Genomic DNA, 17,851 nt, shown 5'->3' on the forward strand with positions numbered 1-17,851 from the left:
TGTGGGAAGAGCGCGGGGCCTCTGTAACCGCCCGTGCCCCCCTACAAATTCTCCCGTCCCCCCTGGGGGGGTGCGCCCCCCAGTTTGCGCACCGCTGCGGTAAGGAAATGAAGTTACCTGTAAATGCATTTTTCCTGCATCTGATTTATGCTGGGGGCCTCCGGGGCTGATATTAATGTGTATCAGCTCCAGAGACCCCCGGCATCAATCCGATGAAGGAAAAATGCATTTTTCTTCTAAGTCCCTCTCTCGTCGTCGCCTATGAAGCTTCTTGGCTGCTTCACGCCAACTTTTTCTGGCGTGAGAAATTTGAGAGTAAATCACCATTCTAGAGCTACTAGAATTGCATGAGTTTCAAAACCTGCCGATAAGTGGCTTATCGCCGATCACTTGGCGATGTGTTTTTGACGGCAGCAATAATTGGCGATTCAACCCACTTATCGGGGCTTTCTGAATCGCTGTAGGCATTTTTGGTCGATAACAGCTAAAAAGCCTCGATAAGTGGGTTGTGAAGGCTACTAGCATAGGCCTCTTAATCTTTTTCAAGAAACTAATTTAGATAACCTCTTAAGAGACTCAGCTAAGACTGGTTTCTCCACTGTCTTAGTGACAAATTTACTTAAAGAAGAAAGAGAGACTGCCATTTCAAAAATACTGCTAACTAGATGGAGAAAGGATTTCCCAGAGGTTGTAGATTGTGAGCCTATGTTTAAGGGCAAAAGAACAGAGAGAGCGAGAAGTTCAGCCCATGACTGCACTCACTTCCAAATCAATAGAAATTGGTAGTCAAACTACCTCCCATATGTTTAATGGCAACAACACTGTAAATAAATGCACTCTCACTACAGATCTAAGAGAATTGCATTTCAAGTTTCTTCACAGGGCCTTCATTTCTCCATTGATTTATAACAAGTTTCACCCAAACGCAAATAGCAATTGTCCAAAATGCAAACAACCAAGGGCAGATTTTGTGCACTGCATATGGCACTGCAGAAAAATAAAACTTTCTGGGGAAAGATAGTGGGATACATTAACAGAATTCTGGATATGTCAATACTCATACAGCACTAATACTATTTAGTGACACGTCTACAGGGCCAAACATATCACAAATTAAGAATAGCCTACTTGACCTTATACGTCTGATGGCAAAAATAGCTTTGATGATAAACTGGCTAGATGTGAAACCTCCCGCTGTCGGACAATTGGAGAACCTTTCATTCGTAGCTCTGTCCATTAAAAGGACAGATGCCTCTCTGGATAAAGACTTAAGGAGTACTACATTTCTCTGGAAATGGAAAGCATTTATTGTGAAATTACCTTTAGAAACGAGAGAGTTTATCCTTAAGCATTTGAGTACACAATAGAATTCGCCGAGGTTAGACTAAGACGTGAATGGGAGTGCCAATCTGCCAAACTCTATTCTTAGGGTATCTAATTTCCATGCCCCTGCCTCAGTCGCTTCTATAACTATACTTCCCTAAAGCCCTGCAATCACACCTTCCACCACCCCTGCCTGTATATTCACTTTCATCCAGTTACACCTGTTCCCTCTAATTTGTCTTTTCCTACGGTTTCCCATACTACTCTTCTTCTGAGGAGACTGCTTATATTTCCATGCTCTGTATGTTTTATGTTTTTATACTATGGGTGTGATAGTTACCAGTTATTAATTAATTCCTTTTTATTTATTAGTAGTTAATAAATTCGGATAGGATTCGCCTGCCTCTATCATTGTCTTGCTTTGCCATCTGTACATCTTTGGCTAGGACACATACTGTATAAGGAAATTTAATTTAGAAAATAAGTGCAAGCAGTAGAAAAAGCTCGAGCACTAAAACCAACTATTTTATGTATTAAACTTTGGGAAATGTCTCAGATTTATTAAACTAATGTATAGCTTATAAGATAGGATAAAAGAGTTATTTTGGTGTCCTGCTAGAATCTGTAAAATGTGTAATATGGCTACATGCTATAGTACTATGTATGTTACTCCCTTTCCTTTCTTTGACGTACTAAATAAAGAAATTGAAGGGAACAAAATGGAGAAAAACAACATTTGTTACCTAATTAGGCAACGTCACATTAGTATGCCAAATTTAACAGAGTTCTGAGGATCTACCCCATTTCTCAACCAGGGACTTAAGAGGGTTTTTTTTTAAAAAAAAGTAGCGCCACTGTGTCTGATTTAAAGTCAATTTCCATGTATTAAACATTGTGGAAAAGCTATTTTTTTTACCATATTTTAGAGAGATTTAGGCAATATTCAGGCTGTAATGATAAGAAGGGGAAGTGCTTTTTCTAAAAGAAACCCCCTTTTATTTTAAATTAATGTTAATGTTTGTAAAATGGATTTGTAAATAAAAAAAAATAATGATACCCTGGGTGTATAAATAAAAGAGTAGTGGTACTCGGGGGTTCTAAATAAAATAGTAGGGGTAATATATACCCCCTACTCCCAAAACACTTGTTTCAGTAGCCCATCTTATTATATCAGTGCAAAAACCAGCACCATGTTTTTCAAATAAAGGGAATCTTTTGGAAATCAACTGGAGTTGTATTTTGCACCGATTTGCCCCAGTTTTGCAGCCGGAAGACTTTAGCAAATAGATCCCATAGCTCGTACTAACCAGACTGTACCAATGCTGAAAAACAGTATGACGTGTTTTTTTTGTTTTTTTGTGCATGCTGATGAAATGCCCGCAACTTCCTGAAATGCATTCAATGCAGCTGTCAGACAGGAGAGTCGAGTTTTAACGGCTGACTTAGACACATAACTTGCTAAAAGAATTCTGCTCGACTTGCAATAAAGGCTGTTTTACCGGAGTCCTGCACAAGCAACGGCAAAATATAAATAAAGTAGAAATCTCGAGAGGACGCGAGGAGCACCGAAAGTAGGTTAAGATAGAGCGTTTCACCTGCAGAATGGGGCAGTGGAAAGAGGAAGCATGGGGTTTGATTTACAAGCAGCTCATGGGGTAACATGGGAGGGGGAGAGGGACTGAGAGACAGAGAGTTTAGAGATAAATTGTTGTTAAGAGACTGCAGATGTTCCACACAATGTCACTGAGGCTGCCACGGAGCTGGGAATTCAACCTGAAACCGGATTTTGGGAAAATAGGTACAGTAATCTTTTAATTGTTTAAAAAAATCTTTTGCAAGTATGACCGAGAGATGCAGCAGTTGTGTCAAATGATGGGGGTTATTTACCAAAACTTCAAAACTATGATCCAACTAGTACAAACAGCACGTGATTTACCAAAGGAAACACATCCAATTGAAAGCAATGTGATTTGATCTTGTGATACATCTGAGAATAACCCCTTGAAAATTAATTTGACAAAAAGCAGCATTTTTTTCTTTGATACGGGTACAGTAGACCCAGAATTGAACTGAAGTTTTGCCTGAAATATGGGGATTCATTGGGGCTATTTATCAAAGTTTCCCAGCTGCAAAACAAATAAACAAACAAACACTGCACTGCCAAAGACAATTTCATTGATTTTAAATGGGACCATGACTAATTTTATGCCAGTTTTTTTGCCACAGTCTTGCAGCTGGTTGACTTTATTACACAACCTTAATATGTTTAGTATAAATCAAAAAGACGTCTCTCTTAAGGGGCTGTGGAGTATTTTCTCGCCATGTTACTGGGCACTTCCTGTGAACTCTTCTTTCTCAAGGTTTTGTCGATTTCACAGGCTGATCTAGTTACACCACAGCACAAAAAAAAAAATCCAGTTAAAAGGGCAATTCGCCCAAATAACAGTTTATGCGATAAAAACAGGAAATCCTGTAACACATTATTTAGCATTTTCTATTTTTCTTTAAATATCTCCTTGAAATCCTTTGCAATTTACACTGGAAAATGCAAGGCTGGTGTTAATTATTTGATTGTAAGGGGTACTGAAGGAGTTAAAAGAATGATTTGCATTGTATTAAAATAAATTCAAATGTACAGTTGGGGATTTCATGCATAAGCATTTCCTGTAACATAAAACACCAGTGAGTATAAGAGCCTCTATTTGTCACGTTCCCTGCACTATGGGGGTTAGTTGCATCCATGTATCTGGTTCTCACCCTTTTTAAGTATGTGACAGTAGTTGAATAAGCAGTGGGACAAAGTGGCTTAACAAAAGTAGTGGTACTGATTTTGAAAAGTCTACATTTTTTAAACATGGATGACAAAGCTCCTTGGATTTAGGCAATATCTGTGATGTAAATAAAAGGGGGGAGAAACTTTTTATTTAAAAAAAATGATGTAGAATTATATGTTTGCAGATAGAAAAGTGTAAAAGGACTTGACCCCTCATTGTTGACGGGGGAGGTAGAAAGGCTGTGTTGATGGATAGATTGCTGAGCGTGGAAGGAGGGACAGAAAGATTGTTGATCGTGGGAGGAGGGACAGACAGATTGTTGAGTGTGGGAGGAGGGACAGACAGATTGTTGAGCGTGGGAGAAGGGACAGACAGATTGTTGAGCGTGTGAGGAGGGACAGACAGATTGTTGAGTGTGGGAGGGGACAGACAGATTGTTGAGCGTGGGAGGAGGGACAGACAGATTGTTGAGCGTGGGAGGAGGGACAGACAGATTGTTGAGCGTGTGAAGAGGGACAGACAGATTGTTGAGTGTGGGAGGGGACAGACAGATTGTTGAGCGTGGGAGGAGGGACAGACAGATTGTTGAGCGTGTGAGGAGGGACAGACAGATTGTTGAGCGTGAGAGGAGGGACAGACAGATTGTTGAGCGTGGGGAGGAGGGACAGACAGATTGTTGAGCGTGGGAGGAGGGACAGACAGATTGTTGAGTGTGAGGAGGGACAGACAGATTGTTGAGTGTGGGAGGGGACAGACAGATTGTTGAGCGTGGGGAGGAGGGACAGATGGATTGTTGAGCGTGGGAGGAGGGACAGACAGATTGTTGAGCGTGGGGAGGAGGGACAGACGGATTGTTGAGCGTGGGAGGAGGGACAGACAGATTGTTGAGCGTGGGAGGAGGGACAGACAGATTGTTGAGCGTGGGAGGAGGGACAGACAGATTGTTGAGCGTGGGAGGAGGGACAGACAGATTGTTGAGCGTGGGGAGGAAGGACAGACAGATTCTTGAGCATGGGGAGGGAGGACAGAAAGATTATTGAGCACGGGTAGAACCTGGTTTAAAAGTTGAGCCCAATTTCCAGGAACGGGGAGCCAGGACCCTTTCAGCCGTCAGACTCGACTATCCTCCTGTCAGTGACCTTGATAATAGTCATTGTCACTATAAAGCCATGTAAGGGTTAACACCCATGTGCAGTATGGCAACCAAAATATTAACTTCCTTTCTTAAATAATAATAATGTATTGTTTCTTTTTTCTAGCAATGCAGAAGTGCCACAAATTGTTACAAGCTCACGGCTTAAGTGGCTATCAAACAATGAAACAAATGCATTCGGTTTGTTCAGGATCTAACTGTACCAAACTGTTTCTATTAAGCTGACAAAGAAATCGAGTTGAGGGTTTGCATGCACTTGTATGTGTTAATGGGGGAAATGCATATCTAGGTTGGATATTATTATTATATCATCAAAGACAAGTTATAACACCTCCCAGATTCCAGGCCTGAAGGTTCATCTACCGGGACACTCTATTTTTATCATTACAGAGTAACAGGGGTGCACGAACTGGGGGGCGTGCCCCCCTGGGGTGGTGCAAGATATTTTAAGGGGCGAGCAGGGTGGCAGCAGCAGGGGCAGCTTTGGGTCCTCTCCCGCGGTCCTCCTCCACCGAAGCCTGGTAGGCATTGTTAAGGGGGTGAGAGGATGAGGAGAGGGGTGAGAGAAGAGATGTGTAACACTTTAACGCGTGCGTTAATTAATGTGACTTAAAGTTTTGCCAATGTGCATGTGCTGTGTTCTGGTTAACGCATCTGCTCCATGAAAAGCACCGTTAATAGCGCTGCTACTTTTACTAACAGATGCCCGTTTTGCTTCTTATTAGCTTTGACACTACCCGCTAAAATGAAGAAAAATAACGCCTGTCCCCGAATTCAGGAAGATTTGTTATAAGCGTGAAAGTGATGGCCTTCTGGTGATTTACCCCCATGTTTATATAGAAGGGCTTTCTAGTACCACATTTTTATGCTTGGTTCCGCCTTAAATTGACCTTGCGCACATAGAGTTGGTTATTTTTACCGCCCCTCTTTTTTTTTTTTAAATTTTTTTTACAAATGTGAGACGATGGTCATTTTCACAAATATCAGAGAAGTAATTTCATTCTCAAGAGTATAGAGAGATCTGTCCCCTGTAATACGAATGCATTTGACAAACTCCCCAAGAATCCAAAGACGTGGGTACCAATAATCTGTTACTTACAAGGAGATTGTTATGACGTATCTTATACTCTGATTAAATTGGAAATTAAATCATTCCCTTCTACCAACATACTGTAGCTAGTCGCAAAAGAGTCTCTGAGAAGAGAAAGTGGCACATGGGTGACAGGTCAAACCCATACAAGCTTGTCAGGAATCTGGAATCTTTCACAGATAAAAGAGTTTGGGGGTATAACGTGTATAGGTGTGAACCCCACAGATCTTTTTTTACATTTATGTTTATTTTTTTACATTGGATTGAAGCAGTGGGTGCCCGGAGCTGAACGCCATTAATGTCAGCCCCAGGGCCCCCCTGCTTCCTGAGTTGCTTACTTCCATAGGGAGTGCCAGTAACCACTCCGGCTAGCTAGCCGGGTTCATGTAATTGCGGATTTTCAAAGGTCTCACGTCCTGCGGGCCAATAGGAAGCCGTGACATCCTCCGGTGTGGTTTCCTATGGGCCCACATGACGCGGAGGCTTTCAAATTTGCCAATTTACCGGCACCCCCTTCTGAGGTAAGTATCTCTGGAAGCAGGGTGTCCCTAGAGCTGAAATTAACGGTGTTCAGCTCCTGAGAGCCACTGCTTCAAACCTATGTTTACAAAAGACCACTTGGAATGCTCCAGGGCCTGTCTCAAGATTTTGGCTGGTAATGTATAGGTTTTCTGTTTCACTCATTTCTGTTTTATAAACTGTCTAACCTTATAGTCTGTATGTAGTCATCCTTTTAACGTAGCAAGCACTGTGCGCCTTTTGTAATATCAAATCTAAAATGTAAGTACTGTCTTTAAGCTCTAATTGAACCTATAGCCTTTTGCAGGGATTGCCCTAATTTTGCTTAATTGTGTTTTTGTTCAATTTGTAAATGTTGTTAATTTTTGCAGAAAAGGGGACTCCTTAGAGGTAAGCCATTAATTAATCCTGCTGGTGGCAGCGTAATTGGTGTGTAGTGTGACCAATTTTGGGGGTGAGAGTATTTATATACTACAGGCAGTCCTCAGTTATCCGACACACTGTGTTACTCAAAATGGCGTTGGATAGCGAAACGTTGTAAAGCGAAACACGTTTTCCCATAGGAACACTGTTTAAATGAAAGGTTCCGTTCCTGAAGGCATTTTTAACACTAAAATACACAAAATATTTTACGCAGGCAATAAGATATGCAGCACACATAAATTATATAGTGTATATACTGTATATATAATATAACATAATATATAATATAATAATATATAGTATAATATAATATATATATATAATGTATATATATATATATATATATATATATATATGTTATATATATTATATACACATAAACAACGTTGCAAAGCGTTGTAAGAGCGTTGGATAAGCCGTTTTGCGTTGTAAAAATGAACATAGCTATGAATTGCATAGCGATGGATAAGCCATTCGTTGTAAAACGAGGACTGCCTGTATTACACCCATTACTGGGTGTGTGAGGTGCATACCTGCTGGTAACAAGAGGGCTGAGTCATCCACGATGACTTTGGGACACAGGAACAGGCTTCTGGGGTCCATACACCACATAATACTTAGCAGTGCAGCGCCTCCATATTCCGTAGGCTCCAGGGATATGGAAATGATCTCCCACGGAAGAACTTGTACCTCTCCCCCCAGTTAGATCACACACCAGGCCGTAGGTATATTGCAAACAGGAACGGTTTATTACTACACACTTTGTAGTAACACAACAGCTATACAGCAGTCTTATGCTGGATCCAGTATCTTTAGATCAGCTCTCACTGGAGAGGATCCCTGGACCTTCACTACAGGCCAAGGGCACCCGCAGCCGTCCTAGCTCATCCCCACCTCCCTAGCGGAGGCAGAGGTATGGGTTCACACTCACTCCTCCCTGCAGGGAAGAGCACATGGGTAGGCCCCAATCACAGACGTGTGACCTGCCTTCCTCAGAGGGAAGGAACAACCTCCAAATTTAGGGCGGTCCTGTCCTTAAGTATAGCCAGAAGGCGGGCACCCCGTTGTCCCAGCTGCATCAGGATATACCACTCCCTGCTGTCACTCAAGTGCAGTACTAAAAGTGAAGGGGAAAACCCCATACCAACTACTGGCAAGCCTGTAACTACCAGGGTTTACTGCCAGCACATTGAGTAGAATATAAGCCAGGGGGTACCCCGCTACATATATAATGAAACAATTGTGGCTGATAACGTAATTCTGCGTTAACACTATTAACAGACTTTTTAAGGTTTACACCAGGTTCAATTTATCGGATGATTTTGACACATGGTTTCCCTTTTGTTGGGGGCATAGATTATTTTTATTTCATACATATTAACATCTGTACGCCAAGCAGTCTAATTCTGTACGCCCCCAAAAATGAAAAAAACTAAATAAATCTTTTTTTGATACTGATGATTGAAGACTGAGAAATGTCATTATGCTGGACATTTCACTGGAATACTGTTTTTTTTTCCAGAACATCCACTAAGTGGCGCTCATTCTAAGAGGTTTATGTAGATCAGTGGTTTTCAACCTTTATCTGGTTATGGCTGAGTCCCCGCTGTCGCTGAGCGCTTATGCTTGGAGAGCCCTTGAGCACGCCTGAAAGGATAATTTTTTGTTTGCCTAAGCGCCGAGCGTGGGTGAGCGTGTGTGCCCGCGCACAAACGCCACGCGCACCGCATGAGCTGGGACTTACATATATCTATATATGTAAGTAACCGCCGCAAGTACTGCCGCTCAGCGTGCTCAGCGCCAGCGGGGACTCAGCCTTAGTAACCCTAGAATTACAATGTGAAATTCTGGGAACCTCAAACCTCTCCCCCTCCGGCCTCCCCTCTTCCCATCTCATACTCCCCCCTCTGTTTCCCTAACACTCCCCCCTCACTTCACCTCTCACAACCCCCCCTCTCTCTATCCTACACTCCCCTTCCTCTTTTTCTCCCCTCCTGCATTGTCCCCCTCATTCTTCACCTCCTACACTCTCTCTCCATCCTACACTCCCTCCCCTCTCTCCCCTCTTCCTACACTTCTCCACTCCTACACTGTCACAGTCTCTCTCTCGCTCCTACACTCCCCACTTCTCTCTCTCCATCCTACCCTCCCCCTCCTACACTCTCCTCCTCCACCCCCCTTCTCTCTCCATCCTACACTCCTCCTCTCTCCCCCTCCTACACTCTCCGCCTCTCCCATCCTACAATCCCCCCTTCTCTCTCTTCCCCTCCCTCACTCCCCTCCTCTCACACTTACACACACATTTACGCACACCTACCTCTACTCCCGTGCTGCACTGCTCCGGTCCGCAGCTTACTCCTCTGGTCAGACCCGTCTTGACTGGAGAAGGGAGGGGATTAAAGTGAACATCGGGAAGCCACCGTCATGCTACTTCTGGAGAGCTGCAAAGCCGCTGAGCCACAGGGGTTGGGACAGTTATCCCAGCTTCCCCCCTCCCCCCCTTCCTGTTGACTTCGGAACCCTTGAGGGGTGCCTGTGGAACCCCAGTTGAAAATCACTGATGTAGACAGATAGACACACTTGTTTTCATGTTTCACTTATTAAAAGTGAAATCTACTTTTCCATGTCTAGCAACGTGGTTTTCTGCTCCAACGTTTTTATTTTACTTTGAATGTGTTATATTTTAATGTAGCGGTTATAGCTCTATTTATCCATTTCATGGCTGCAAAACTGTGTTACCTTGACTCAAAGTGCTGTATTCCGGCGGCTGAGCGAATGGTAACAAAGATGTATATAAAATGAGCGCCAGGACATTTTGTAGTATAACCATCATTTATTCGTGTCCTCAAGCACAGGGACCACTCATACACACATTGAAAACACTGTACTGTATTTTATAGCAGACATACATGAATACAGTTCTTCCATCAGTGCCCACTCTTAACACTCAAATGGAGGAACATTGACTTAGTTGCTCTAAGTAAGAGTGTATCCCATGGAGGGAAAACGCGGAGCACACCAGTGAAAAAACGAGGGAAAGCAAGCGGAGGCTAAAAATTTTTTATTGATGGGTGAACACATTTTATTTATAAAATGTTTTACCAGAAAGTAATACATTGAGAGTTACCTCTCGTTTTCAAGTATGTCCTGGGCATTGTTAATATGACAAATAATATATGGTTATAAATACAGTTACATAAAGGAACAGGGTATACATTACTGTATATACAATACATTGCATGCACAGTTAGAGATGATGTATATTATAGGCGTATGTAACAGTTACAGACCAGTTTAAAATGTGAGACAGCTTTAGATTTGAAAGAACTTAAACTGGTGGTGGATGTGAGAGTCTCCGGTAGGTTGTTCCAGTTTTGGGGTGCACGGTAAGAGAAGGAGGAGCGGCCGGATACTTTGTTGAGCCTTGGGACCATGAACAGTCTTTTGGAGTCAGATCTCAGATGATAAGTGCTGCACGTTTCACGCTGAACAGCGCTTTGTTTTTTGTTGTTTTTTGACAAAGCGCTTTTCAGCGCGAAACGTGTCAGAGGTACCCCCATGCCGTCCACCATGTATTCACCCACCAATAGATTGTTTTTTTTTAGCTTCCGCTTGTGCTCAAGTCCCATCATTTTTTCACTGCTGTGCTCCGCGTTTTCCCTCCATTGGATATACTCCTGCTCGATATCTCAGCCGGAAGCACGCCCTTGAGGACTGACCACACGAACTGTGAGTAGCTTAATGGTGATTTATTTGACACAATTGCCTACACCAGATGCAAGTTTACATATGACATCATTGCTCTAGGGGTTGTGCACTTACCATTTTGGGGGGAGCACCAGCCATAACTGCCCTAGGCATTCATTGGCTGCATTATCCTCCCACTTGGGTATGCATATTACCGTAGTCCCCATATCTCTGAGCCAGGAAGACAGAAGATTATCTAAACTCAAGATATACTCACACCAATGAGCTTGTCCTCACCCAATCAGTATACAGCTTTATTCACTTGCTGCAATCCTCCATTACTCTGTAGCACTGACTATTGGAATGTTATTCTATATTATGTTGCTCTAATGGTACCCGGCACCTCTTGTTGCTTCAGGATCATCATCCGTATCAATCCGATTACTCTAGGCCTCTACGGGAATGCTAGTGGGTCTTTCTTATATGACCCAATACCTTTGTCCTGTTTGGGAACTGCCACTTCCATATAGACTGATGAGCAGTGTTCGACAAATCACCCAAAAATCTACTCGCCCAACCAAAAAATCTACTCGCCACCTTGCCCCGCCCCCAACTCCGCCCTAGTCCCGCCCCCAACTCCGCCCCTAGTCCCGCCCCAACCCCGCTTTAAAATAAAATATATAAATAAAATAAATATAATAAATTCCTAGTCAGAACAACATTCATTTTTGACATAAATGTATTTATTGTATTACATTATATTACAATTAGACGTGTGTGTGTGTGTGTGTGTGTGTGTGTGTGTCAATGTCGGATCTAGAAATAAAAGCCAGATGTGAATGACTAGTTTCCTGAACCCCTTAACCAGTGTCTGGACGTCGGCGCTTCACAGAGAGAGACAGACAGAGAGAGACAGACAGACAGACAGACACAGAGAGCGGCACACCCACACACACACAGAGAGAAAGAGAGATACACAGAGAAAGAGAGAGAAAGAGAGACACACAGAGAAAGAGAGAGAAAGAGAGACACACAGAGAAAGAGAGAGAAAGAGAGACACACAGAGAAAGAGAGAATGAGAGACACACACTGAGAGAATGAGAGACAAAGAGAGAGTGCGACAGAGAGAGCGAAGAAGAGAGTGCGACAGAGAGGGAGAGGGAGACAGAGAGAGAGAGGGAGACAGAGGAGGGAGATGGAGACAGAGAGAGAGAGAGGGAGAGGGAGACAGAGAGAGAGAGAGGGAGAGGGTGACAGAGAGAGGGAGAGGGTGACAGAGAGAGGGAGAGGGTGACAGAGAGAGGGAGAGGGTGACAGAGGGAGAGGGTGACAGAGAGGGAGAGGGTGACAGAGAGAGGGAGACACAGGGAGAGGGCGACACAGGGAGAGGGTGACACAGGGAGACGGAGAGGGTGGGTCACACAGGGAGAGGGTGACATGGAGAGGGAGGGTGACAGGGAGCGGGACAGGGTGACACAGGGAGAGGGTGACACAGGGAGAGGGAGAGGGTGACACAGGGAGAGGGAGAGGGTGACACAGGGAGAGGGAGGGTGACACAGGGAGAGGGAGGGTGACACAGGGAGAGGGAGGGTGACACAGGGAGAGGGAGGGTGACACAGGGAGAGGGAGGGTGACACAGGGAGAGGGAGGGTGACACAGGGAGAGGGTGGGTGACACAGGGAGAGGGTGGGTGACACAGGGAGAGGGAGGGTGACACAGGGAGAGGGAGGGTGACACAGGGAGAGGGAGGGTGACACAGGGAGAGGGAGAGGGAGGGTGACACAGGGAGAGGGAGGGTGACACAGGGAGAGGGAGGGTGACACAGGGAGAGGGAGGGTGACACAGGGAGAGGGAGAGTGACACAGGGAAAGGGTGACACAGGGAAAGGGTGACACAGGGAGAGGGAGGGTGACACAGGGAGAGGGAGGGTGAGAGGGAGAGAGAGGGAGAGGGTGACAGAGAGGGAGAGGGTGACAGAGAGAGGGAGAGGGTGACAGAGAGAGAGAGAGGGCGACACAGGGAGAGGGCGACACAGGGAGAGGGTGACACAGCGAGACGGAGAGGGTGGGTCACACAGGGAGAGGGTGACATGGAGAGGGAGGGTGACAGGGAGCGGGACAGGGTGACACAGGGAGATGGTAACACAGGGAGGGGGTAACACAGGGAGAGGGTGACAGGGAGCGGGACAGGGTGACACAGGGAGAGGGTAACACAGGGAGAGGGTAACACAGGGAGAGGGTGACACAGGGAGAGGGTGACACAGGGAGAGGGTGACACAGGGAGAGGGTGACACAGGGAGAGGGAGAGGGTGACACAGGGAGAGGGAGAGGGTGACACAGGGAGAGGGAGAGGGTGACATAGGGAGAGGGAGAGGGTGACACAGGGAGAGGGAGAGGGTGACACAGGGAGAGGGAGAGGGTGACACAGGGAGAGGGAGAGGGTGACACAGGGAGAGGGAGGGTGACACAGGGAGAGGGAGGGTGACACAGGGAGAGGAAGGGTGACACAGGGAGAGGGAGGGTGACACAGGGAGAGGGAGGGTGACACAGGGAGAGGGTGACACAGGGAGAGGGTGACACAGGGAAAGGGTGACACAGGGAGAGGGAGGGTGACACAGGAAGAGGGAGGGTGACACAGGGAGAGGGAGAGGGTGACACAGGGAGAGGGAGGGTGACACAGGGAGAGGAAGGGTGACACAGGGAGAGGGAGGGTGACACAGGGAGAGGGAGGGTGACACAGGGAGAGGGTGACACAGGGAGAGGGTGACACAGGGAAAGGGTGACACAGGGAGAGGGAGGGTGACACAGGGAGAGGGAGGGTGACACAGGAAGAGGGAGGGTGACACAGGGAGAGGGAGAGGGTGACACAGGGAGAGGGTAGGTGACACAGGGAGAGGGTGGGTGACACAGGGAGAGGGAGGGTGACAGGGAGAGGGAGGGTGACAGGGAGAGGGGGAGGGTGACAGGGAGAGGGGGAGGGTAACACAGGGAGAGGGAGGGTGACACAGGGAGAGGGAGGGTGACACAGGGAGAGGGAGGGTGACACAGGGAGAGGGAGGGTGACACAGGGAGAGGGGGAGGGTGACACAGGGAGAGGGGGAGGGTGACACAGGGAGAGGGAGGGTGACACAGGGAGAGGGAGGGTGACACAGGGAGAGGGTGACAGAGAGGGAGAGGGTGACAGAAAGAGGGAGAGGGTGACAGAGAGAGGGAGAGGGTGACAGAGAGAGGGAGAGGGCGACACAGGGAGAGGGTGACACAGCGAGACGGAGAGGGTGGGTCACACAGGGAGAGGGTGACACGGAGAGGGAGGGTGACAGGGAGCGGGACAGGGTGACACAGGGAGCGGGACAGGGTGACACAGGGAGAGGGAGAGGGTGACACAGGGAGAGGCAGAGGGTGACACAGGGAGAGGGTTAGAGGAAGAGGGAGAGGGTGACACAGGGAGAGGGTGACACAGGGAGAGGGTGACACAGGGAGAGGGAGGGTGACACAGGGAGAGGGAGGGTGACACAGGGAGAGGGAGGGTGACACAGGGAGAGGGAGGGGGTGACACAGGGAGAGGGAGGGGGTGACACATGGAGAGGGTGACACAGGGAGAGGGTGACACAGGGAAAGGGTGACACAGGGAGAGGGTGACACAGGGAAAGGGTGACACAGGGAGAGGGTGGGTGAAACAGGGAGAGGGTGGGTGACACAGGGAGAGGGTGGGTGACACAGGGAGAGGGTGACACATGGAGAGGGTGACACATGGAGAGGGTGACACATGGAAAGGGTGACACAGGGAGAGGGTGACACAGGGAGAGGGTGACACAGGGAGAGGGTGACACAGGGAGAGGGTGACACAGGGAGAGGGTGACACAGGGAGAGGGAGGGTGACACAGGGAGAGGGAGAGGGTGTCACAGGGAGAGGGAGAGGGTGACACAGGGAGAGGGAGAGGGTGACACAGGGAGAGGGAGAGAGAGAGGGGCTGACACTCACAGACACTCACACTCAGTCAAACACACACACACACACACACAGTCTGTCACTCACACACACACACACACACAAACACTCACCTGCACGGCAGTGGGCCCCCCACACGGCAGGAGGGGTCGCACATGGCAGCGGGGGCAGCACCGGGTGAGGGATTTCCCCTGCTTAGAGCAGGGAGTAGCTCAGGTTAGGGGATTTCCCCTGCTAACATCTGAGCTGGCCATCAGAGCAGGAGAAGAGCAGGGCTGATGGATTGCCCGATGGGAGGGGGGGGGCGGATGGCCCGATACGAGGGGGGCGGATGGCCCGATACGAGGGGGGGCGGATGGCCCGATGGGAGGGGGGGGCGGATGGCCCGATGGGAGGGGGGGTGGATGGCCCGATGGGAGGGGGGGGTGGATGGCCCGATGGGAGGGTGGGGGGATTGGCCGATGGGTGGGAGGGGGGGTGACAGATGGCCCGATGGGAGGGAGGGGGGGGGGCGACAGATGGCCCGATGGGAGGGAGGGGGGGGCGACAGATGTCACGATGGAAGGGAGGGGGGGGCGACAGATGGCCCTGCAGGGCCTTGAGGCTGACAGGCGTGGAAGGGCTGGCTGCCGGAAGGGGGAGGAGTAGAAGCGCTGAGGAAGGAGGCCACTGCTCAGAGAGCCGGAGGCGGGGTAATCTCCCCCAACAACATGAGCCCGCCTCCGGCTTATTTTTTTTTTCTCCAGCGCGAGCGCGGGAAAAGCAGCAGCGCGAGCGCGGGATATTTAAAAAACACATGTGTGCTGCTTGGGCCAATATTTACTCGCCCGGGAGTTAAATCCACACGCCCCGGGTGAGTAAATGTATATAATTCTCGAACACTGCTGATGAGGAATATTAGTGCAGATCCGCGGTTAGAGCTGATCCTCCATCACCCGGGAGCCCGCTTTCCTGGGGCCCTCTGTGGCATTCCGTATACCCATTCTTTAAATATTCAGGACTCCATTCCTTCTTTATGGGAACCGAACTTAAAGAGTATTGTCAATATCTACAACATAATAAACAGAGAGGCCTGGTCTGTCCTGTTACTTTATAAACATTACTTATATACTCTCCCTGAGGCTCTTCCCATCTTGTCCTCCTGGTACCTAACCTTCTCGAATCTTCCTTAAATACTCTTCCGTGATGTCAGAGTCCCCATGGCAATACAGGGTGGGATCCGGCATATGAAAACCTGCTAATATCTCTTTAGGAGGGGGGTTAAATGCGAAATCTCTTTATCCTTATATCTTTCTTCAAAGCCCCAGTCTCAGTTAGACTTGATGGTTTTGTAGGAAATTGCCTATACTGCGTTTGTGATCCCGATAACAATATTTATTGTAAACTTCTGCAGTAGAGAGCATATATGTTTCCCCAAGAGAGGGAAACAAAAAATATTCCTGGATATTTGCACTCATTCCGCTGGTAGTGACTTGAGTATTATACTCTGAGACCACTGAGTCCTTTTCCATCCCACTACCAGCGGAATGAATGAATGCAATCATACGGGAATAATTTTTTGTTTCCCTCTCTCGGGGAAACATATATGTGCTCTCTGTTGAGTCTCTCTCTCCCGTCTGCACCTCAGCCAATTACTGGCTTTATATTTAAATTTTGATATTAAGGTTGTGCGGTAGGACACCCATTTGGTTTTCAAACTCCTGTGCTGGAAAAATATTGATGTAAAAATATTTTTTCTGCGCAGTTCTCAAAGTGGGATTTTTCTGGAAACTGCATTCCTCATCTCTGCAGTATTGGAATTGCTATTCTTCAGTTATTCCTTTGAGTGGCGAAAAGCTAGTGGCACATGAGGGCCTCCATTCGTCTGACACTTAACAGCATGTGTTCTGGCCCAAGCACACACTGATCGGTGGGTAGAGGCATCTTAACTCAATTCCATATATCAAGCAAGGGAACCTTCTTACTTGCTGAAGTGTTTATTTAGGGGCAACAACAATACAAATAAAAGGGGGGAAAGGTACTGGGGGAATTCTGGGGCATGGGAGCAATGGAGGATAAAGGGAGCTATGAGGGCAGTGGGATAATGCACGATAAAGGGTAGGTAAAATTCAATAACTTTACCAGGAGTAGGAGAGAAGACTGCTCAAGATGGCTGCTGGTTTTAAAAGGGCAGCATGTTGGTCTGGGCTGATGGGAAATGAAACTGGGACTTTAGCAACTGGCAAGGGGAGGAAGAGCATGGTGAAAAGGCACAGGGGTTTCTAAGGCAACTGGCTAGGAAGCCACAGAAGACTTAGACGGAGGAGTCCTGGCAGTCTGAGAACAGAGAAACATGCAATTTTGTTCCAGGACACCATGGTTGCTTAGCGTAGTGATCACGTGGTCGCGGGCAGGCCCCCCAAGACGTGAACAGAAGTGGAGGGGACGCCACTTCTGTTCCAATCGTGCCCTTCGAGCGGTGAATGCAATCTCCCCCTAGAAAAAGGGCTTTTAGTGCATGATGTACCCTCTATGTCATAGGGTCCCTGGGGTGCTGGCCCTTAGGACTTGCGGAGTATATCTCAGGGCACTCAAAGGGTTAAGGGAGGGTCCCAAACTAGCACTTATTGAAAGCAGTACCTGCTGTATATTTTATTATCTTTTGTCTTAATGCCTTTATCCCATCTCTATTATTGTATTCCTTGTACTGTAATGTAAAGCACATACTGTACCTGTTCGCATATAAAAAATATACATACATTTTTTTACTGTCAGTGTCACAGCTAAGATTTCGGGTCTAAGTTTGGAAAATGTTTAAACTCATCTTTGAAACAGCATAGGAGGAAAAACGAAATAACCTTAATACTGTATGTGCAGCTTAGAGCATAGAAGGCAGAGGCGGATACGATTTATACTTTCAAATACAAGGGTTTCAACAAAGTGCAGGAGGGAAGC

The 17,851-nt window shown here is 47.1% G+C and overlaps 1 protein-coding gene across 1 annotated transcript in view; it reads left to right on the forward strand.

Moving 5' to 3' along the window:
- The first annotated feature begins 2,723 nt into the window (after positions 1 to 2,723).
- The window catches only part of ARHGAP25 (Rho GTPase activating protein 25), an 82,944-nt gene continuing 67,816 nt past the window's right edge, over positions 2,724 to 17,851 (forward strand). The window contains 1 exon segment of the mRNA XM_075599131.1: positions 2,724 to 3,121. Within this exon segment, the coding sequence (XP_075455246.1) occupies positions 3,049 to 3,121 (73 nt within the window). The 5' untranslated portion in view covers positions 2,724 to 3,048.

This window comes from Ascaphus truei, chromosome 5 (assembly GCF_040206685.1).
Source record: "Ascaphus truei isolate aAscTru1 chromosome 5, aAscTru1.hap1, whole genome shotgun sequence".
NCBI lineage: Eukaryota > Metazoa > Chordata > Amphibia > Anura > Ascaphidae > Ascaphus > Ascaphus truei.